The sequence below is a fragment of the Mesoplodon densirostris genome, chromosome 4, assembly GCF_025265405.1.
Source record: "Mesoplodon densirostris isolate mMesDen1 chromosome 4, mMesDen1 primary haplotype, whole genome shotgun sequence".
Lineage (NCBI taxonomy): Eukaryota > Metazoa > Chordata > Mammalia > Artiodactyla > Ziphiidae > Mesoplodon > Mesoplodon densirostris.
Genome location: NC_082664.1, coordinates 93,912,185 through 93,935,207, shown reverse-complemented (window position 1 = coordinate 93,935,207; position 23,023 = coordinate 93,912,185). Strand labels below are relative to the sequence as shown.

The 23,023-nt window shown below is 36.8% G+C and overlaps 1 protein-coding gene across 1 annotated transcript in view; it reads left to right on the top strand.

Annotated features, from left to right (window-relative positions):
- The window catches only part of SECISBP2L (SECIS binding protein 2 like), a 63,594-nt gene that overhangs the window by 18,288 nt on the left and 22,283 nt on the right, over positions 1-23,023 (top strand). The window contains exons 8-15 of the mRNA XM_060096800.1: positions 5,385-5,519; positions 6,985-7,065; positions 7,826-7,993; positions 8,139-8,280; positions 11,595-11,764; positions 12,539-12,671; positions 14,467-14,629; positions 16,705-16,925. Of these exons, the coding sequence (XP_059952783.1) occupies positions 5,385-5,519; positions 6,985-7,065; positions 7,826-7,993; positions 8,139-8,280; positions 11,595-11,764; positions 12,539-12,671; positions 14,467-14,629; positions 16,705-16,925 (1,213 nt within the window). The remainder of the gene's footprint in view (positions 1-5,384; positions 5,520-6,984; positions 7,066-7,825; positions 7,994-8,138; positions 8,281-11,594; positions 11,765-12,538; positions 12,672-14,466; positions 14,630-16,704; positions 16,926-23,023) is intronic.

The window sequence follows — 23,023 nt, the reverse complement described above, 5'->3', positions numbered from 1 at the left end:
TCCTGCTTCATCTTCTGTGACTGTTTCTTATCCATATAAAAAAATTTAAAGCATTTTAATACCTTGAACATTGATTCTTTGAACTTCAGGACTGCAGCCTTGTCCACGTGTCTTTAGTTGACTATAAACACCACAAGCCATACTCGGTGCTTGTTGCAGTACCATAGTGATGGCTGCCTCTGCCATAATGTGGCCAGATGGGGCAGCTTCCTGGTCTTGGGGAGCAAGATCTAGCTGCAGTACAGCAGAGTGAGTTATATACTGCTACGAACTTCCAATAATTGTCTTCCTGCGTTGGTTGTCTGTGAAATCAGGGAGGTGTTGATTGGTCAGTATTTTTCCTTTTTAATTTTTAGATAGAGTTCCTGGATTCCTTAAATCTAGTTAAGGAATTAAAGTTACCATATGAATAGATCTGGATGAACTGAAGTAAGAGCAAGTTACTAATGGGTTGAGTAAACCGAATACTTGCTGGTGTGCCTTTGCTTCCCTGAAATGAAGTACTTAAGATGTACCCTAATGTTGATTAGACTGTCGGGAAAGCCAGTAGAATAATGCCCCCTTCCCTATGGTTATTGCAGAAATGAGTCATTGTTGTTTGTGGCAGGCTTGTGAGGCAGTCTAGCTTTATTTGATTAAAAACAAAAGAGCTAAAACAAGACTTGTTCATATAGATTAGATAAACAAAATCTACGGAATGTTTGGTTAAGGGCTGAAATTTTATGTTGAAATCATAACTGCTAGACCTGCCAAGTTTGCAGTCTCATTATTGGTACTTTTGGTATCAGTAGCCCACTAGAGAGGAAATAATACTGATACAGAAAAACATTTTATCTCTGCCTCAAAACTGATGCAGAATGGTGAAAAAACACAAAACTTTCAATTATAGAAATGTATAAACGTTTGTTTATTTTGTCTCCCTTCATTCCAAAAGAACTGGAGCCAGATTTTGAACAATGTGTGTGTTTTCTTTCTACTTGTGAGGCTTTTCTTAAGTGTGTAGCTTGATTTTTGATATGCAGAATCTTTTTTTTCTTTTAAGTCAAAATATTTTCCCCCTTTGCAATTTCTGATTGTTTTTAGGCTTAAAAAGTCTTTTAGAAATCTAGTAAATAGTCACTTGTATTTTCTGCTTCTTTTTTACAGGGTAATGTTTTCAAAACTTTATCTGAGGTTTTTTTTTTGATGCATGGTACAGCATAATGAGGTCGATTTTCACAGTAGTTAACCAGTTGTCTTAACATTGTAATCCATTATTTTTTCTGATTTGTGCTGCCCTTTTAGTCATTTGCTAATTTCTTATGTCTTGGTCCTGTTTCTGGGCTTTTTTGTTCCATTTATCAGATTTTTGCACCTGAACTATGCTGTTTTAACTACTGTACAATGCAGTGATTTTTAATGATTTTACCAGTGTTTTAATATTTGAAACAGCAGATTTTTTCTATACTGTGATGTAGCCTTAATTGTAAATGAGGGACAGAATGTAAAAACTTAAGTTTTTAAAAATGGCTTTATTTTGTGAATAGGTTGAAAAATAAAATATATGAAAAAGGTTATACAGTGAACAATCTCATTTTTACCCAGTCTCCACTTGTCTTCTTCTCCTCCCTATATCTGTGTATTTTCCCAGAGTTTTTTTTTTTTTAAAACAACTCCTAATGTTGTATGGATATATCCTTGTTAATTTCTGAAGTCCTGTCATTGGACACTTGAATTATTTGTAAACTACTGTTGTTAATAGACGTGCTACAGTATTAATTAGAAATCTGTGTGTATAGCAGTAGAATAAATTCCTAGATAAGGTATTGCTGAGTGAAAAGGTAAAGTCATTTCTGTTATTTGGTAAATAACACCAGATTGTACCATTTTGCATTCTCACCGATAATGTGGAGAGTGCTTATTTCCAAGTAGCCTCAGTAATCATGTGTTTTCAAGATTTAGGATTTGTGCCAGTGAGGGAGAAATAGTGTATTAAAGTAGTTGAGTATCTTTCCATATATTTAAGGGCCATTTGTACTTTTCTGTGAACTTGTCATATTCTTTGACCATTTTTTGTATCTTGATCTATTTCTCTGTTTTTGTACACTAAAAATTTTTTTTTAATTTAGAAATTTTTATTTTTATTTTTCTTGGGCCGTGTGCCTTGTGGGAGCCTCGTTCCCCGACCAGGAATTGAAGACAAGCCCCCTGCAGTGGAAGTGCGAGTCCTAACCACTGGGCCGCCGGAGAATTCCCTGTTTTTGTACATTTTTAAATCAATTTGATCAAGCTCTTATCAAATTTTTTTAATTTCTGGGAGCCAGTAGTCTGTAATGTGAGTTGCAAATATTTTGCTAGATTTTTATTTTTGACTTTGCTTATTACTATTGCCATATACAAGTTTGTTTTAAATAGCATTAAGAAGTTTATTTTTATAAAGGAATTTGCCTGTTTTCCTCCAATGTGTTTATGCTTTTGTGTTTTTTTTTACATTTAAATCTTTATTCCATTTAGAGTTTGTCTTGGTGGGTGTTGTGAGATATGGGTCCTATTTTGTATTTTCAAGTGGCTACCTAAATCTCCCAGCACCATCTATTGACAGGTCCATTACTTCACCTATTTGAGATAACCACCTTTATCACCTGTTAAATTTCCATATATATTGAAATCTGTTTCCAGATTTTCTGTTTTGTTCCATTGGTCTTAAAACTAATCTATCAACTTAGGGAGGATGGATTGCCTTTATGATATGGCATCTTTCTAGAAAAAAAAATGTCTTCCTGTTTTTTTTTTTTTTTCTTTAATTTTTTGGCCGTGCCTTGCGTCATGCAGGATCTTAGTTCCCTGACCAGGGATTGAACCCAGGCCCCTTGCATTGGAAGCGAAGAGTCTTAACCACTGGACCGCCAGGGAAGTCCCCTGTCTTCTTATTTTTGAGTTACCTTTTTGTGTTCTTCAGAAGTATTGTATAATTTTCTGGAAATAAATTTGTACATATTCCTCATTTGTCAGTTCCTAGTATTTTTCTTTTTTGTTATGTAAATGGAATATAAACACCTGAAGCTTTAGATACTGATTTTGTGCTAGTCATTTAAGAATCTTAATATGTAGTTGTAGCTGTAGTTTCTGCTTTGTTCTGTATGCCCACTTTCTAGCAACAAAACTCTTTTTTCTTAGAAGAATTTTTTTAAAAGGGGGGGTATTATTTCATTCCAGGAGGTAATTGAAATACTTGCATATTTGGTCCTCATGAACTTTGTTGGGACCATTAGCTTGGGGGTTTTAACTTAATCCTGGAACTTTATGTCTCCAAGTACAAGAATCAAGTTGCATTTATTTTTTTAAAAAATTGTTTTTATGTTTGTAACAACATTAATGCATATATACTAAGGCTGGTTTACAACAGGGCTTACATTTTGATATAATTGTAATGCTGTTTGGAGGGCAGGTTTACATTTACTTGTTCGTGATAGTGAGTGTACAAAGAAATGAAGAGTTGTACTCAAGAATTATTCTCTTGCTTCTATTCATTCCAATATTGGGGCTTGATTATTAGTTTTCATTTCAGTGTTAATAATTTATGTGAATTCAGTTGTTTCTTTAGTACCTAGACATTGTAAATTGCATTTGTTTTAGCATCCTTGTATGAGCTGCTTTTTATGAGCCAATTTAAAAAATATTTTATTATGAAAATTTTTAAACAGACCTTAAAGTTCAAGTAATTTTATAGAGACCATTCATATAGCTACTAGCTTGATGCTATCAAAGATGTTACAGAAATTTGCTTCATCACATATGTATTCCTCTATCTCTCTATCCATGTTCATGAGTTTATTTTAAAATGAGGTAAATATTTAAAACCAAGGAACTGTTGGGTACCTGGCAAATTATCAAGTTTTTTAACAGATGCTTATAGGTTATAGGAAGTAGCCCCATTGTGCATATTCTAAGGAAGATTACATTTGCTATATGACCATCTTCTGGCCTATAGTTCTGCCATAAAGCCTACTTCCCAAGAGAGTATAAAAATTGTTTCTTAAAAAAAAAAAAATTCTGTTGCTTATCAGCAAGTCTTTTTAGACCAGTTGCTTAGCATGGGAATTGCTAGGTGCTTCTAGGTCTTTGTGTGCATATTTTTTTTTGGTATGCGGGCCTCTCACTGTTGTGGCCTCTCCCGTTGCGGAGCACAGGCTCAGCGGCCATGGCTCACGGGCCCAGCCGCCTCGCGGCATGTGGGATCTTCCCAGACTGGGGAACGAACCCGTGTCCCCTGCATCAGCAGGCGGACTCTCAACAACTGCGCCACCAGGGAAGCCCTGTGTGCATATTTTTGATTTAATAATCCAAAGTCTATACAACAGCACCTTCAGTCCAGGTCTGCTTCAAGTTCTGTATATTGTTAGAATTCTTGAGTAACTGGTAAAGAGGATCATACTTTTCACATCTTCTCTAGGTGTCCTGGTTCAGAGGCATTTCATCTAAGTTGTACTTAAGAGAGGGAACTTGATTGTCTTAGTATTCTTAAAGTGCTTAATGTGTTTTTTTCTTACTTTTATGACAGTTGAACATTTTGCAGATGGTTCAGTAGGATAATAATAATTTATGTGATTGACAATTTTATTCTTTTAAATCTGTTTTCTTATAAACAAGATTTAAAATTTTTTATATTTCCTAGGAATTAAAAAACAATAAAACTACAGATATTAAAAGACCTACGATAGTTTTATAAAAAGATAATACTCAGTTTCTCCCAATGGTAATAACATCTTGCAACTGTGGCACAGTATCACAACCCTGATATTGACATCAATATAGTCGATTCAAAACAGAACCATTACTGCAAGGATCCCTCATGTTGCCTTTTTATAGCCAAACTCCCTTCCCTTCCCCACCAGCCTCTCCTTAACCCCTAGAATCCACTAATCTGTTCCCCCTTTTTATGGTTTTGTCATTTCAAGAATGTTGTATAAATGAACTCATACAGTCTTTTCAGGATTGGCTTTTTTTCACTTGCATCGTTTTCTGGAGATTCATACAGATTATTGGGTATATCCGTAGTTTGTTCCTTTTCATGACTGACTGCTGTTTTATAGAATGCATATACCACAGTGAGTTTACTCTCCCAATGAAGGATATCTGGGTTGTTTCCAGTTTTTGGCATTACAAATAAAGTTGATATAAACGTTCATGCACAAGGGAAAAAAGTAACATGCACTAATTATCACATTTTTGTATTTTCATTATAATGACCTTATTTGTCAAAAGTTTTAACCTTTTGTACTAAGTTATGCACTTTATGAAAATTCATTGTGCTGTATACTTAGGGGTACATTTCTGTATGTTATACTTTAATAAAACATTTTACTTAAAAGTAATATATTTTCCCCGCTCTGGGGTTTATTTAGGTTGGATTCAGATGCCGAGGACATAGTACTTCCTCAGAAAGAAGACAGAATTTGCAAAAGAGACAAGATAATAAGCAGCTAAACCCCAGTCAGTGTCATAGAGGCGACCCAAATTCCGAGTCTTTATATTTTGAGGTATTTTTTCAAACTGTATATTGTTATAGCAAATGTTGCCATTAAGAAATTAACTTTTCTTACATTATGATAAGTATTTTTTATGTCTTAACATGTGACTGCAAGTAGATTGTAAGTTACTTAGATGTATTTTTCTTGTCATTTTTGTCTTGGTTATATATAGTTAGTCTAACATTAACTTTATTAATGTTTATTTTTATAAATTTTTGTCATGAGTATTCATTTTGAGGTAACGTATGGAGGTAGAGCTTAATTTTATGTGGACTTCACCTAGTTTGAAACTTTCTTCCTAACTTTTATTATCTTTGTTGAATCTATTTATTAAGTTTTTCAGATTTAAACAGTTCAGTCTAGTCAATTTGTGCTGCTAGCCAGGGGAGTCTTGAAGAAGAAAGATAAAAGGCTATTTTACTTTTTCTAATAGGCAGACAGTTTATATTCTAATTGCAATGTTTCTATTATTTATTCATCTAACTGCTGCTCATTGGAGGCCTGTTGTATGTTTAAAGTAAGGTGCTCTGCATGATACATTAAGGTGAATAAACACACTAGCCTTAGGGAGGTTGCTGTGTAATAGAGGAATGTAGACATGTACACATCTGATACTTCTTGGGTGTGGTTGAAGTTGAAAGGAGAAGTAAGTCCCTTTGGGTTTGAGGCAGGATAGGGATAACATTTGGAATAGGTTTTAAAGAATGAGTAGAATTTGATTGTGTCAAGATGGTGAACAACATCCCAGGTAACTCATTTTTGTTATATAGTTTCTATAAAATGAGGAAATAGATGGAGTTTAAATATGCTTGAGGCCAGAGGCTTCAGATGAATAATATGTTAGATAAGCTTAGTAATTGACCTAAAGGACTTGAGGGTTCAGCTCAAGTAGTGTATCAAGAACAGTACATGTGGCAGATTTTTTATTTGCACTTAATCATATGATTGGTTCCATACTTATATTTAGTTAAAAATAATAGATAAATTTCAGTGTAAAGGAGGATATTGGTTAAGAAATTACTTTGAATAGGGAATTTATTTTTATTTTTTAACTTTTAATTTTATTGACTGGTGTATGTAGTAATGGGACAGGGAATATATTAATGAAATTCTTATTAAGCCATGTGTTTAAAATCTTTTCAAAAGTATGTGAAATGTGATAAAATCCTTTTTGAATTTCTTTTTATTTACTTACCCACCTTAGGGTAGAATTATTAATAAAAATGGAATAGTAGATGCAAAAATCCAAAGGATGGACACGTGTGGATGTATCCCCATCCTTGAATAATTAAATTAGCTATGTTTTAGCATGTGAGAAATGAGATTTCCTTTTTAAGACTGATTTTAAATAGTTTACTATTGAGTTAAAAAATTACTTCCCTGTCATTTCATTACTCTTAAGCATTATAAATGTTGTTCTTAAGAGTTTATTGCTTTGAACTCTGTTTTTACTTAAAATGTGGAACTATTTCAGGATGAAGATGGATTTCGAGAACTAAATGAGAATGGAAGTGCTAAAGATGAGAATATTCAACAGAAACTTTCTTCAAAAGTAGTAAGTGACTCTTTTAAAAAAGATAAGCAAAATATTTGAACATCTTTTGAGCTATGGCAATGTTGAAAAGAAATATTACAGCTAAGTATAAAGACTTGTAGGGCAGCATGGTATAGAAGAAACACTGTATTTAGTACTGATCTTTAGTATTTCTTCTCAGCATAGCCAGAACAGAGACACTGTCCTTTGAATTCCATAGTTCCATTACAGACAAGGAAATACCATTAATTAAATGACATCATAAACCATATAGTCCATGCTAAAATTTACCCAGTTGTTGCAAAACTTTACCTTGGAGTTATTTTGTTTTCAGTCCAGGATCCAGACAGTTATCACCTATTGCATTTTGCTGTTTTGTCTCTATTATTTTCCAGTCTCCCAGTCTAGAATGATCCCACCATCTCACTCTGTTCTTTATGTAATTGAATCTTCTGAAGAGTCTAGTCCAGTTATACTGTAGAACATCTCACATTCTAGATTGTCTTTCCTTATGATTAGACTTTTTTTTTTTTCCCCCGGTACGCGGGCCTCTCACTGTTGTGGCCTCTCCCATTGCAGAGCACAGGCTCTGGACGCGCAGGCTCCGCGGCCACGGCTCACGGACCCAGCCGCTCCGTGGCATGTGGGATCCTCCCGGACTGGGGCACGAACCCGCGTCCCCTGCATCGGCAGGCAGACTCTCAACCACTGCGCCACCAGGGAGGCCCATGATTAGACTTTTATGGAATCACTAACAAATGTTTTTCTCTGGTTATCATAGTTGGATGATTTACCTGAGAACTCACCAATCAATATAGTTCAGACACCAATTCCCATTACAACCTCAGTTCCTAAACGTGCAAAGAGTCAAAAGAAGAAAGCTTTAGCAGCAGCCCTTGCCACAGCTCAAGAATATTCAGAAATAAGTATGGAGCAAAAAAAACTACAAGTATGTATTCATTTTTATGAACAAATATGATAGTTTATTTGGTAGGTTTTGGGGGATGGATGGAAGAGTGACAAATATAATTATCTTAAATTGTCACATTTTCATACTAAAATGAAAAATAAATGTTTTCATGTTTACCTTGCAGGAAGCTTTATCAAAGGCAGCTGGGAAAAAGAATAAAACACCTGTACAACTAGATTTGGGGGACATGTTAGCAGCTCTGGAAAAACAACAACAAGCCATGAAAGCACGTCAAATTACTAATACCAGACCTCTGTCATATACAGGTGATATCATTAATCCTAGCAATTTGCTATTTGGCTTTGGTAATGTATTTTGAAAATTGTTAATCTAAATTATGTATACCTACAAAAATCCAGAGTCTGATTACTCAGCAGCTTCTCTCCTGCTACTAGTAGCCTCCTAACTATTACCTACCTTTCCTTCCCCCAACCCCCAGTCTATCTTAAAAGGAGCGCTCTTTTTCAAATATAAGTTCAAAATCCTCTAGTAGCTCGTCATCTCACTTGGAGCGAAGCCAGGTTCCTAAGTCATATCTTTGCTGATTCTGTTACCTTTTTGCCCTCATCACCATTCTCTCCGGCACTCACTGCTCTAGCCACGTTAGCCCCCTTGCTGTTCCACAGGCACATCTGACATGCTCCAAGCTCAGTGTCCTTGTGCTTGCTCTTTCCTTTACCTGGAACTCTCTTCCCTCAGGCATCAGTATAGTTTGTTCCATCAGGTCCTCCAGGTCTCTGTTCAAATGTCGGTTGGTATATGTTATGAACCAACCAAATTTTTCTCTTCTTCAAAGGTATCAATAAGAATCACAAGTAATTTGGCTCTATAACTGTTAATTATCCAATTTAAAACCAAATGGGAAACATAGGAGTTTTAATCAAATTTTGTGTGTATGTGTGAGAGAGAGAGAGAGAAAAAGGGAGACAGGGAGAGAGAGGGAGAGAAGTTGGGGGAGGGAGGGCGAGGAGGGGAGGGAGGGAGAGAGAAAATGAGCTGGCTTTCTGCTGAAACAGTAATTTATATTTTAACAAACCTCATCAAAGTTACAGCTCAGCACCTTTGACATGCTCCTTCATTTCTTTTCATAGTCTTTATATTTAGAGAATGAGGAATAAGATAAAGGGAAAGGCACCAACAAAAAGCACTGATGTTGAGAGGAAGAATGGAATTTTCTCTTTCCTCTGTTCCTATGTAAAGGGTCTACTGTTTTTAAACAAAAATATAAGTAACAGTTTATAACTTTAATCGTGTGTGCAAAATGTTTAAACCTATAGCTAGTTACCATCCAGTATGAACCTTAGCTTTGAGTAATTGTTAGTAAAAATAATATTGAGTGTATACTAAGCTTTAGCGTTGCATGCTGTTGAGATGAGGGAAGTGGCAGTAACATCTCACTAAGAGTAAAGGACTCTAGGGAATGGAACTGAGAGTTAGCAGTGTTCCAGAGGCAGTGTGGTCTAGTGGCTGCATGCAGGGGCTTTGGAGTTGAGCTGCGTCTTGAATCCTGTTCTTCCATGTTTTTCCTTGGCGAGTTATTTAATCTTCCTGTGCTTCAGTTTCCTTACATTAAAATGGAGATAATACAGTACCTGCTTCTGGATTGTTTTGAGGATTGAATGAGATGATACATGTAAAGTGCTTAGAAGAGCGTCTGGGTTATAATCATTCAATAAAGGTTAGCCAGTTATTTTGGGAAAGAGATTGTTAGCCTGTGATAACTTTAAGTGGCTTATTATTACAACTTTGATTTGTTTAGCACATTAATATATACAAATGTAAGTATCTGCATGCAAAGTGTGGTGTCAAGAACTGTGGAATTACAGATATGATTAAGATATACCTGTGGTCAAGGAGTTTATAATCTAGTCTGAGAGAAAGACGTACCGACATAACTAATAAAAAGCAGTGCCTTAGGAAAAATACCAGCAAAGTTTTATGAACTTATAGAAGAAAGAGTGATTTATGTCAACAGGGATGTATGTTACAAATGCTTTCATACATGATAGCATTTGGACTGGCCTTTAAAGGGGGAGTAAGATTCTTGACAGATGGAAGTGAGATTAACCTCTATCAACAGTGTTTAAATTGGGAAGTGTTGATTACAAAGAAATCAGCTTTCTTGGGAAGTCCAAAAGAAGGACGGGACTATGGCAAAGATGTAAAAGGATTTTAAGGAATTAGTAGGGGCTTTTAATTGATGGAATGTGGAAACAGGTCAAAGATGACTCCAAACCCTCTGACTTGGAGGACTGTGGTGGGGGTTAGGTTAGGTATATGATGATACCAAACAGGATAAAGATCACAGAAGAAGAATTTTCTTGGGAAGGACAGACTCTGGCCCTGTTGTATTTGAAATGCTGGTTAGGGAGATCCTGGTGCTTCCTATTTAACTTATAGTTAGGTATGTGCAGTTCAGGTTAGAAGTCAGTGAATTTCAGATAGAGATGATTGTTGTAGCTGTGGAAATATATAAGATTGTCAGGGGAAAGAAAAATTAGAAAAAAGATGTTCAGGGATAAACGCCTGTAGAATACTCAGGGTTAAAAGACAGAAGGAAGAAGAACCAGAAAAACAGGTTTGAGAAAGAGTGAGAAAAATAGAACGTAATGTCACAAAAGGTGAGGATAGAATTTTGAGGAAGAGGATGTGGTCTTTGGTAACAAATGCTGCTTTGCTCTAGAATAGAGCAAAGAATCAGAGTTAGATTTGGCAGTTGCAAGGTTTTATGTGATCTTGGCAATAGCAGTTTCAAGAGAGTGTGGGTAGGGCGGAGGCCAGATTATAATGATTTGGGAAGTAATGAGGAAGAAAGGGGAGTGATGGTATCTTAGAAGCCAGTCAGGGGAGAGGTTTTGTTAGTTTGCCTGTTTTTTCTTCCTTTTATATAGAGGAGATTTTTAACTTCTTTTGGGGAGTTAGGGAAAAGAGTCAGGGGTCAAGTCAAGGAGGAACTTGAAAGATGCAAGGAGAAAGCAATAGAGCAAAATTCTTGAGAAATTAATCCTGAGATGGGATTATGAGAAGAGGTGGCTGGTAAGCCTTCGGTGGGAGTAGGGATGCCTGCTGCCTCCTCTCAGGTGGCTTAGAAGTTTATATTGGAAAGCATCTTCTCAGGGAAGTAGCAGGAAAGCTTTTCTGCTAGAGTGAGAGAACTGAGATTAGAGGCTAGGTCTGCTGAAGGATGGGTGGTATCCACGAGAGAATGAGGGTAACAATCAATCAGGCATAAAAGAATTGCTGAATAGTACTGAGAGTACAGCTGAGAGGGGAAAATCATCATTCTTTACTGACAGGCTGAAATGAGGAGAGGAGCGATAGACTAATTATCTTATGTAAGGGTCATTGTTAGATTCATTAGGAATAAGGAGAGGTACAGAGTTTTGAAATTTCAGAGGTAGAATGGTTCTTTGGAACTGTATCTGATGGATACTGCACGGCCATATACTGCTCCTGCTATTATGATGTCTGTTTTCCACAAGAAGAGGATGTTGTTGTTCTTATAGGTTTGTTATTAGAAATTTTGAAAATATGTGGAGTTGGCCATAATAGTAAAACTAATGTTCTTGTTTGTTTTTAGTGGTCACTGCAGCTTCTTTTCACACTAAAGACTCTACTAACAGAAAACCCTTAACCAAAGGTCAGCCCTGTTTGACATCCTTTAATTCTTTGGACATTACTTCCTCTAAAGCAAAAAAAGGAAAAGAAAAGGAAATTGCAAAACTAAAACGGCCCACAGCACTTAAAAAGGTAAAACAAACCCTGGGGCTATTTATTTTACAGTATAAAAAAGGGGTTTAAATCGTTTTGCAAAAGTAGTTGTGGCGTTTTGGCCAACTGATTATTGTGAAAAGTTCTTAGACGTGCATCTTTATGATGACTAGTTAATTTAAGGTTGGGGATCTCAGCATCATGACTATCTTTCTGTGTTGACCAAGGCCCTGGGGAATGAGTTCTGTCTGTAAGTTAAAAAAAAAAAAAAGTTAAACATTTAGGTATCCAAAAACTTTAGACCCTAGGTATCAGAAGCCTGGGATTCTAGTACTAACTTCAGTACTTATTGTGTAGTTTTAGCAAACCTTTCTTATCCTCATCTTCTTTATCTATAAGTTGGGTATAATACCTGCTCTGTTTAACTCAGTACTGTTATTAGGAGGAGCGAATGAGATGATCTATGACCAAATAAATCTAACGTAACTATGTGACCTGGTTTCCAAAGGTTTTATTTTATCCATTTTGGGGGAAACCCTAGTTTGTCTACTAGGATTTAAAGAATGAAGCAGATGTGGTTTGATAGCTGTAGTATTATATTGCCTTCCTTTATTTTGGATATAGTACTTCCTTCAACTACAGTGCCTAAAATTACATTTACCTTTTTGCCAGTCAGTTTCTACATAGCCAACCAAAATCCTTACATCCATTTTTTAAGTGAACACTACTATTCCTGTGTAATAGTGACCATTTTAATCATTCAGTACATACTTAAAGAGTAATTAGTAATTAAAGACTGGTAATGACTTTTAGGTTATTTTGAAAGAAAGAGAGGAAAAGAAGGGCCGTTTAACTGTGGACCACAATCTTTTGGGATCTGAGGAACCAATAGAAATGCACTTAGATTTTATTGATGATTTGCCACAGGAGATTGTTTCCCAAGAAGGTAAGATCACCTCTTTCCCCCTTCTTCTTATAAAATGGTCCGAAGTATTTTAATTAGTAGGTAACAGCATATCACTAGTTATTCTCCTAAATATGCTCCATATTTTATCTAAATTTTTTAATTTTTGAGAGTGGTTTCTTTTGAAGATGCTTCTGTAGGGAGATATTTAAAGGGTGGGGAGGCAGGTGTTACATAGTAGGTCTATGGCATTTTTGAAGCTTAAATCCTGAATTTGTTGTAAACCCTCATAATTATGATCTTACTAATGCATCCTCTGTTAACTGTCACAGTTCCTTTCATCTTGCCTTCTTTTATATCTAGAACACAGCTGGCTTTCTTTGCAGGACTACAGTTGACCCTTGAACAATGCAGGTTTGAACTGCACAGGTACACTTGTACACAGATGTTTTTCAATAGTAAATACTGCAGCACTACTCAGACATGATTGGTTGAATCCACAGACGGTGGAGGAACTATGATACAAAGGGCGGACTATAAATTACATGCAGTTTAAATCCCCATGTTGTACAAGGGTCACCTGTATATTTTATTGAATTGCTTTTGTTGATTTTCTTCCTTGCTTTTGTGGATTTAATACCTATACCACAATGAGTAGAGAATTGCAAAGCTTGCTGTAGTGCAGAGTCCAGTTGGTCAATAAGATTCAGTCCCATACAGTGGGTAGCCAGCACATGATTCCAGTTGGGACCTCAGCAAAACTGCAGATGCCTTCTAAAATTTATACTACTGTGGAAGAAAGATTTTAAGAGAAACCTGACTAGGTCCCTATTTCTACTGGTATTTATTCTTCAACTTTTGGCAAAACATTTAAATCTGATTTACACATAGATTTAGTAGCAGTGTTCCCTTGTGTTTAGAAAAATAAGTTTACTTCTTCTAAGAATTGTTCCAATATGTTTGGTTAGGGTTCCCCTTTACTCTCAGTTAAGTATCATTGCCTTTGTATTTAGGTGTATCTGTTTATGCATTCCTTCAACAAGTGTGTGTTGAACATCCATCATATGTACTTTAGTAAGTGGGGTAGGGATGGGAAGGTCAGGAAATGTCATAAAGATATATAGTGGACTGGCCCTGTTACAGAAAGTTTACAATCCAGTAGAGAGATAAGATATATGTGTAACTTCGCAGATTAATGGACTGGACAAATACTAACTCATTTCCTGAGTTTTAGAGCTGTTTAGAAAAGAAGCAGTAACTAAAGGTGGCAGTTGAGTCAAGAGGTGGCATCTGCAAACATGGCTGCCTGAGCACAGGAGCAAAGACCAAATGAAAGAGAAACTGACTGGGGTGGTGCCTGGAGAATTGGGAGTGGTGTGGAGAGAAAGAATGAGGTAGAATTCATCATTGCCAGCAGCAATGGGAATTTTTAGACAGTTAAAAAATTTATTTCTAAGAAATAGGTGGAAAAATAGAGATGAAGGAGATGGGTAATATGATCTGGAAAGAGTGTAGAAGTGGATACGTCTTTTCTTCTTCGATTTAGATCTCCTGGGAATACATGTTTTAGATAACTTGGCCTTCTTGCATCTCTTCTGTGGAGACTTGTAGGCTATGCTTGATGTTTTTCAGAGTATATTTTAAGACATAATAGGAAAATTTGATTTTTGTAGTATATGAAATGTTTGTGATACAAACAATGCCCAACTTGGTAGCTTCTGGAGAATTTGGAAGTGATAACAAAAGGTAACTGCCATTCTAAATTATGTTGATCAGTATAGAGCTTTTCAGCATTCAGAATTTCTCAATTCTTTCCCCTCACCCCACGTCTCCACAGATGCTGGACTGAGCATGCCCAGTGATGCATCCCTCTCTCCAGCAAGTCAGAACTCTCCGTACTGTATGACACCTGTGTCACAAGGCTCTCCGGCTAGTTCTGGGATAGGCAGTCCAATGGCATCTTCGACAATAACCAAAATCCACAGCAAAAGATTTAGAGAGTAAGTTTTAGTCTCATTATTGAGGTTGAGTAGCTTAGCTATCTTGACTGTAGTTCTGAATATAATATTACCATTCTTCCTTGGTGGGTTGAACAGATAGAATACCAAAGATCTTTAAATTCTTTCAGATTTTGTTTAACAACGGGTTTTATTATATGGAAAGTATTTGCCGTTCGTCAGCTGTCAGTGTTCGTGTAAAAGTGATTTGACAGTAAATACATTCTTTTTATATCAGCTAGTGTTTATACCCATGAAATTTGGCCTCTTACAGCTTATGTATTATATAAAATGTCATACTGTGACATTTTTCCTCTCCAAATGCTTTTGCTTTTTTGTTTACATTATTGGCCCTTCAAAAAAAAAACCTCTCGGGCTTCCCTGGTGGCGCAGTTGTTGAGAGTCCGCCTGCCGATGCAGGGGACACGGGTTCGTGCCCCGGTCCGGGAAGATCCCACATGCCGCGGAGCGGCTGGGCCCGTGAGCCATGGCCGCTGAGCCTGCGCGTCCGGAGCCTGTGCTCCGCAATGGGAGAGGCCACAACAGTGAGAGGCCCGCGTACCGCGAAAACAAACAAACAAACAAAAAACCTCTCTAACCAATTAATAACAAGTTTCTAAGATCCTCCTACATGTAGTGAACCTGTTACATAAACCTATTTGTTGTTAAGCATATATTTCTAAGTTTGAAAATGCCCATCTGTGAATAACCTTGAACTGACAGTTATTGCTGTGAAGGATTTTAGAATGTAAACATTTGTGTAGATAAATTAATTTTACCTTTGAACTTAAGTTTACCTATGAAAGAATCCCAGGGTGAAAGTAAAATGTGTGTGAATCCAAACCACATTGGTTTGTTCTGTTCCTTTATATTATTGTTTTTGAGCAAATACTTAACGCCTAGGTTTGGGAAGTTAATTAAATATCACAGATGTGTGACAAAGGAAATACTTGGAGAATAAAATCTTACATATGTGTGAAATAAACAGCTTGGAAGAACAGCAGAGTGAAGAAAATTGCATTTTTGATGTTTTATTCTTCAGTTGCATTCTTTAATTTTGTGTACTTCATGATAACCTTTCCTCAGTCTGTCCAGTTATATCTTCTGTTCTGAAGTAATGTCATGCTTGCATTTATTTAAACACTTTTCACATAAACATTAAAAAAATTTGCAAAGCAGAACATTTTTTTTCACTAAAGAAAGGCAGGCCTAGATTTTCCCACCATATAATGTATCCGTAATTTAGAAGTGGTAATTTGCTGGCCCGGCATTCCTAGATTAGAAATTTTACCAATTTTCCTTGTTAAGTACCTGCTTATGGTAGAGATAGATTATGGATGAAAACTAGCAAAGTGGAATATGTAAGGAGCTTACTCAAACTAGAATGACTTCCTTATCCTTGAAATTAAGTACTATAGTGGCCTCACACTACTTGCTTTCTGTTTTTTACGTTATAGCCATATATGATCTCACAAAGAGCCTCATTCAGTTGCTTTGCCTGATATAAAGCCATGTAACTTTTACCTCAAGACCTCTTTGGTTTTGGCTTCAATTTAACTACTGAATTCATCCCCTGTAACCATAGATTTTCAGAGGTAGAGGGACCATTGAGGCTGTCATCTGTAACTCCTTATTTTTATGGTTGAGGAAGCCAGTGCCAGAGACTGATTTATCCAAGCGTGGAGGATGAATGGTTGGTATTAGGGCATTCAGTTAGCTTTTACGAAATTAATTTGTTTCTTATTAGAAGCATCTTTAGTTTTCATTGGAATGAAATAACTTTATACATGATCTCCTTACCAAAAACATTATACCTGTTTATCTAATAACAGGTTAACATTTGATTTATATCCTTAGGAATTTAATAATCGGGTGTTTGATTAGTACTTCCCCAAGGTTAATCTGTCCTTTGCATAAAAGCCGATCTGTTGTAATTCAGGAAAACTCTTCTGTTTTTCTAATTGACTGAAGGATTTAGGAGATTTTTGAAGACTTGATTTTTTAATGAAAACCTGTTACTCGATGTATTTTTTTCCTAAAATAATTTTATAATTACCTACTTTTGGTTTCCTTTACAGGTACTGTAATCAGGTTCTTTGTAAAGAGATTGATGAATGTGTGACTCTTCTTCTACAAGAGCTTGTCAGCTTCCAGGAACGCATCTACCAAAAGGATCCTGTAAGAGCAAAAGCGAGGAGACGGCTGGTCATGGGTCTAAGAGAGGTTACGAAACATATGAAATTAAACAAGATCAAATGTGTTATAATTTCTCCAAATTGTGAAAAAATCCAGTCCAAAGGTATGAACATTTTACTTTTGAAGTGTTTTGATATTTATGTAGTATAATTGTAGAATATGCAGTGAATTTTAAAGTGGAAGCCATATGTCTTCTTTAGCAGAGTTTAGGTATAAAACATAATACTGAACATGAAGAAAGAAAATGAAATGTTTCAGCACTGGAGGTAGCGTAATAAAATTGAGATCAGATTGTAAAGAAAATCCCCATTTATGAACACTAGTGAAGGATTTAGTGGGGGCCAACCAAGTGTCCCCTGTGTTGTGATCAGAGTGGGAACTACTAAGCAGGCATTTCTTTACCTCTGCAAATATATTCTACTTTTTTTTTTACCATCTTTATTGGAGTATAATTGCTTTACAATGATGTGTTAATTTCTGCTTTATAACAAAGTGAATCAGGTATACATATATCCACATATCTCCTCCCTCTTGTGTCTCCCTCCCACCCCTCTAGGTGGTCACAAAGCACTGAGCTGATCTCCCTGTGCTATGCGGCTGCTTCCCACTAGCTATCTGTTTTACATTTGGTAGTATATATATGTCCATATATAAGTCTGTTACTTCGTCCCAGCTTACCCTTCCCCATCCCCGTGTCCTCAAGTCCATTCTCTACGTCTGCGTCTTTATTCCTCTCCTGCCCCTATGTTCTTCATAACAGTTTTTTGTTTTTTCTTTAGATTCCATATATATATGTGGGAGCGTATGGTATTTGTTTTTCTCTTTCTAACTTACTTCACTCTGTATGACAGACTGGAGGTCCATCCACCTCACTACAAATAACTCAATTTCGTTTCTTTTTATGGCTGAGTAATATTCCATTGTATATATGTGCCACATCTTCTTTATCCATTCATCTGTCGATGCACACTTAGGGTGCTTCCATGCTGACTATTGTAAATAGAGCTGCAGTGAACATTGTGGTACATGACTCTTTCTGAATTACCATTTTCTTAGGGTATATGCCCAGTAGTGGGATTGCAGGGTCGTATGATAATTCTATTTTTGGTTTTTTAAGGAACCTCCATACTGTTCTCCATAGTGGCTGTATCAATTTACATTCCCACCAACAGTGCAAGAGGGCTCCCTTTTCTCCACACCCTCTCCAGCATTTATTGTTTGTAGATTTTTTGATGATGGCCATTCTGACTGGTGTGAGGTGATACCTCATTGTAGTTTTGATTTGCATTTCGCTAATAATTAGTGATGCTGAATGGCTTTTCATGTGCTTCTTGGCCATCTGTATGTCTTCTTTGGAGAAATGTGTATTTACGTCTCTGCCCATTTATGGATTGGGTCGTTTGTTTCTTAATATTGAGCTGCATGAGCTGCTTGTAAATTTTGGAGATTAATCTTTTTCAGTTGCTTCATTTGCAAATATTTTCTCCGATTCTGAGGGTTGTCTTTTCTTCTTGTTTATGGTTTCCTTTGCTGTGCAAAAGCTTTTAAGTTTCATCAGGTCCCATTTGTTTATTTTTGTTTTTATTTCCATTCTTCTAGGAGGTGGGTCAAAAAGGATCTTGCTGTGATGTATGTCCTAGAGTGTTCTGCCTATGTTTTCCTCGAAGAGTTTTATAGTGTCTGGCCTTACATTTAGCTCTTTAATCTATTTTGAGTTTATTTTTGTGTATGGTGTTAGGGAGTGTTCTAATTTCATACTTTTACATGTAGCTAGCTGTCCAGTTTTCCCAGCACCACTTACTGAAGAGGCTGTCTTTTCTCCATTGTATATTCTTGCCTCCTTTATCAAAGATAAGGTGACCATATGTGCATGGGTTTATCGCTGGGCTTTCTATCCTGTTCCATTGATCTATATTTCTGTTTTCGTGCCAGTACCATACTGTCTTGATTACTGTAGCTTTGTAGGATAGTCTGACGTCTGGGAGCCTGATTCCTCCAGCTCTGTTTTTCTTTTCTCAAGATTGCTTTGGCTATTTGGGGTCTTTTGTGTTTCCATACAAATTGTGAAATTTTTTGTTCTAGTTCTGTGAAAAATGCCATTGGTAGTTTGATAGGGATTGCACTGAATCCATAGATTGCTTTCGGCAGTATGGTCATTTTGACAATGTTGATTCTTCCAATCCAAGAACGTGGTGTATCTCTCCATCTGTTTGTATCATCTGTAATTTCTTTCATCAGTGTCATAGTTTTCTGCATACAGGTCTTTTGTCTCCTTAGGTAGGTTTATTCCTAGGTGTTTTATTCTTTTTGTTGCAATGGTAAATGGGAGTGTTTCCTTAATTTCTCTCTCAGATTTTTCATCATTAGTGTATAGGAATGCAAGAGATTTCTGTGCATTAATTTTGTATCCTGCTACTTTACCAAATTCATTGATTAGCTCTAGTAGTTTTCTGGTAGCATCTTTAGGATTCTCTATGTATCGTATGTCATCTGCACACAGTGACAGCTTTACTTCTCTTTTCCGATGTGGATTCCTTTTATTTCTTTTTCTTCTCTGATAGTTGTGGCTAAAACTTCCAAAACTCTGTAGAATAATAATGGTGAGAGTGGGCAACCTTGTCTTGTTCCTGATCTTAGAGGAAATGGTTTCAGTTTTTCACCATTGAGAATGATGTTGGCTGTGGTTTTGTCATATGTGTTGAGGTAAGTTCCCTGTATGCCTACTTTTCTGGAGGGTTTTTATCATAAATGGGTGTTGAATTTTATCGAAAGCTTTTCTGCATCTATTGAGATGATCATATGTTGGTTCTCCTTCAGTTTGTTAATATGATGTATCACATTAATTGATTTGCATATATTGAAGAATCCTTGCATTCCTGGGATAAACCCCACATGATCGTGGAATATGATCCTTTTAATGTGCTGTTGGATTCTGTTTGCTAGTATTTTGTTGAGGATTTTTGCATCTATATTAATCGGTGGTATTGGCCTGTAATTTTGTTTCTTTGTGACATCTTTGTCTGGTTTTGGTATCAGGTTGATGGTGGCCTTGTAGAATGAGTTTGGGAGTGTTCCTCCCTCTGCTATATTTTGGAAGACTTTGAGGAGCATAGGTGTTAGCTCTTCTCTAAATGTTTGATAGAATTCACCTGTGAAGCCATCTGGTCCTGGGCTTTTGTTTGTTGGAAGATTTTCAATCACAGTTTCAATTTCAGTGCTTGTGATTGGTCTGTTTATATTTTCTATTTCTTCCTGGTGCAGTCTCAGAAGGTTGTGCTTTTCTAAGAATTTGTCCATTTCTTCCAGGTTGTCCATTTTATTGTCATATAGTTGCTTGTAGTAATCTCTCATGATCCTTTTTATTTCTGCAGTGTCAGTTGTTACTTCTCCTTTTTCATTTCTAATTCTATTGATCTGAGTCTTCTCCCTTTTTCTTCTTGATGAGTCTGGCTAATGGTTTATCAATTTTGTTTATCTTCTTAAAGTACCAGCTTTTAGTTTTATTGATCTTTGCTATCGTTGCCTTCATTTCTTTTTCATTTATTTCTGATCTGATCTTTATGATTTCTTTTCTTCTGCTAACTTTGGGAGTTTTTTGTTCTTCTTTCTCTAATTGATTTAGGTGTAAGGTTAGGTGTTTATTCGAGATGTTTCCTGTTTCTTAAGGTGGGATTGTATTGCTATAAACTTCCCTCTTAGAACTGCTTTTGCTGCATCCCATAGGTTTTGGGTCATCGTGTCTCCATTGTCATTTGTTTCTAGGTATTTTTTAATTTCCCCTTTGATTTCTTCAGTGATCACTTTGTTATTAAGTAGTGTATTGTTTAGCCTCCATGTGTTTGTATTGTTTTACAGATTTTTTCCTGTAATTGATATCTAGTCTCATAGCGTTGTGGTCGGAAAAGATACTTGAAACAATTTCAATTTTCTTAAATTTATCAAGGCTTCATTTGTGGCCTAAGATATGATCTATCCTGGAGAATGTTCCATGAGCACTTGAGAAGAAAGTTTATTCTCTTGTTTTTGGAGGGAATGTCCTATAAATATCAATTAAGTCAGTCTTGTTTAATGTATCATTTAAAGCTTGTGTTTCCTTATTTAGTTTCATTTTGGATGATCTGTCCATTGGTGAAAGTGGGGTGTTGAAGTCCCCTACTGTGATTGTGTTACTGTAGATTTCCCCTTTTATGGCTGTTAGCATTTGCCGTATGTATCGAGGTGCCCCTGTGTTTGGTGCATAAATATTTACAATTGTTATAGCTTCTTCTTGGATTGATCCCTTGATCGTTATGTAGTGTCCTTCTTTGTCTGTTGTAATAGTCTTTATTTTAAAGTCTATTTTGTCTGATATGAGAATTGCTACTCCAGCTTTCTTTTGATTTCCATTTGCATGGAATATCTTTTTTCCATCCCCTCACTTTCCGTCTGTATGTGTCCCTAGGTCTGAAGTGGGTGTCTTGTAGACAGCATGTATACGGGTCTTGGCTTTTGTATCCATTCAGCCAGTCTTTGTCTTTTGGTTGGAGCATTTGGTTGGAGCATTTAATCCATTTACATTTAAGGTTGTTATTGATATGTATGTTCCTATTACCATTTTCTTAATTGTTTTGGGTTTGTTATTGTAGGTGTTTTCCTTCTCTTGTGTTTCCTGCCTAGAGAAGTTCCTTTAGCATTTCTTGTAAAGGTGGTTTGGTGGTGCTTTACCAAAGCAAAGAATTTGGTGAATTCTCTTAGCTTTTCTTGTCTGTAAAGGTCATAATTTTTCTGTCAAATCTGAATGAGATCCTTGCTGGGTAGAGTAATCTTGGTTGTAGGTTTTTTCCTTTCATCACTTTATATATGTCCTGCCACTGCCTTCTGGCTGCAGAATTTCTGCTGAAGGATTAGCTGTTAACGTTATGGAGATTCCCTTGTATGTTATTTGTTGCTTTTCCTTTGCTGCTTTCAATATTTTTTCTTTGTATTTAATTTTTGATAGTTTGATATGTTTCTTGGTGTGTTTCTCCTTGGATTTATCCTGTATAGGACTCTTGGTGCTTCCTGGACTTAACTATTTCCTTTCCCATATTTGGGAAGTTTTCATCTATAATCTCTTCAAATATTTTCTCAGTCCATTTCTTTTTCTCTTCTTCTTCTGGGACCCCTATAATTCGAATGTTGGTGTGTTTAATGTTGTCCCAGAGGTCTCTGAGACTGTTGTCAATTTGTTTCATTCTTTTTTCTTTATTCTGCTCTGCGGTAGTTATTTCCACTATTTTATTCTCCAGGTCACTTATCCGTTCTTCTGCCTCAATTATTCTGCTATTGATTCCTTCTGGAGGATTTTTAATTTCATTTACTGTGTTGTTCATCATTGTTTGTTTGCTCTTTAGTTCTTCTAGGTCCTTGTTAAGCGTTTCTTGTATTTTCTCCATTCTATTTCCAAGATTTTGGATTATGTTTACTATCATTACTCTGAATTCTTTTTCATGTAGACTGCCTATTATTTCCTCTTCATTTGTTTGGTCTGGTGGGTTTTTACTTTGCTCCTTCATTTGCTGTGTGTTTCTCTGTCTTCTCATTTTGCTTAACTTACTGTGTTTGGTGCCTCCTTTTCGCAGGCTGCAGGTTCGTAGTTCCCGTTGTTTTTGGTGTCTGTCCCCAGTGGCTAAGGTTGGTTCAGTGGGTTGTGTAGGCTTCCTGGTGGAGGGGACTAGTGCCTGTGTTCTAGTGGATGAGGCTAGATCTTGTCTTTCTGGTGAGCAGGCCCCTGTCTGGTGGTGTGTTTTGGGGTGTCTGTGACCTTATTATGATTTTAGGCAGCCTCTTTGTTAATGAGTGGGGTTGTGTTCCTTTCTTGCTAGGAGAGGTTTTTTTTTTTTCTTGTGGTACACGGGCCTGTCACTGTTGTGGCCTCTCCCGTTGTGGAGCACTGGCTCCGGACATGCAGGCTCAGCGGCCATGGTTCATGGGCACAGCCGCTCCGTGGCACGTGGGATCCTCCCGGACCGGGGCATGAACCCGCGTCCCCTGCATCAGCAGGTGGACTCTCAACCACTGCGCCACCAGGGAAGCCCTCTGGGAGAGCTTTTGCCTTGTGATATTACGTGGAGCCAGGAGGTCTGTGGTGGACCAATGCCCTGAACTTGGCTCTACCACCTCAGAGGCAGAGGCCTAACACCTGGCTGGAGCACCAAGACCCTGTTGGCCACACAGCTCAGA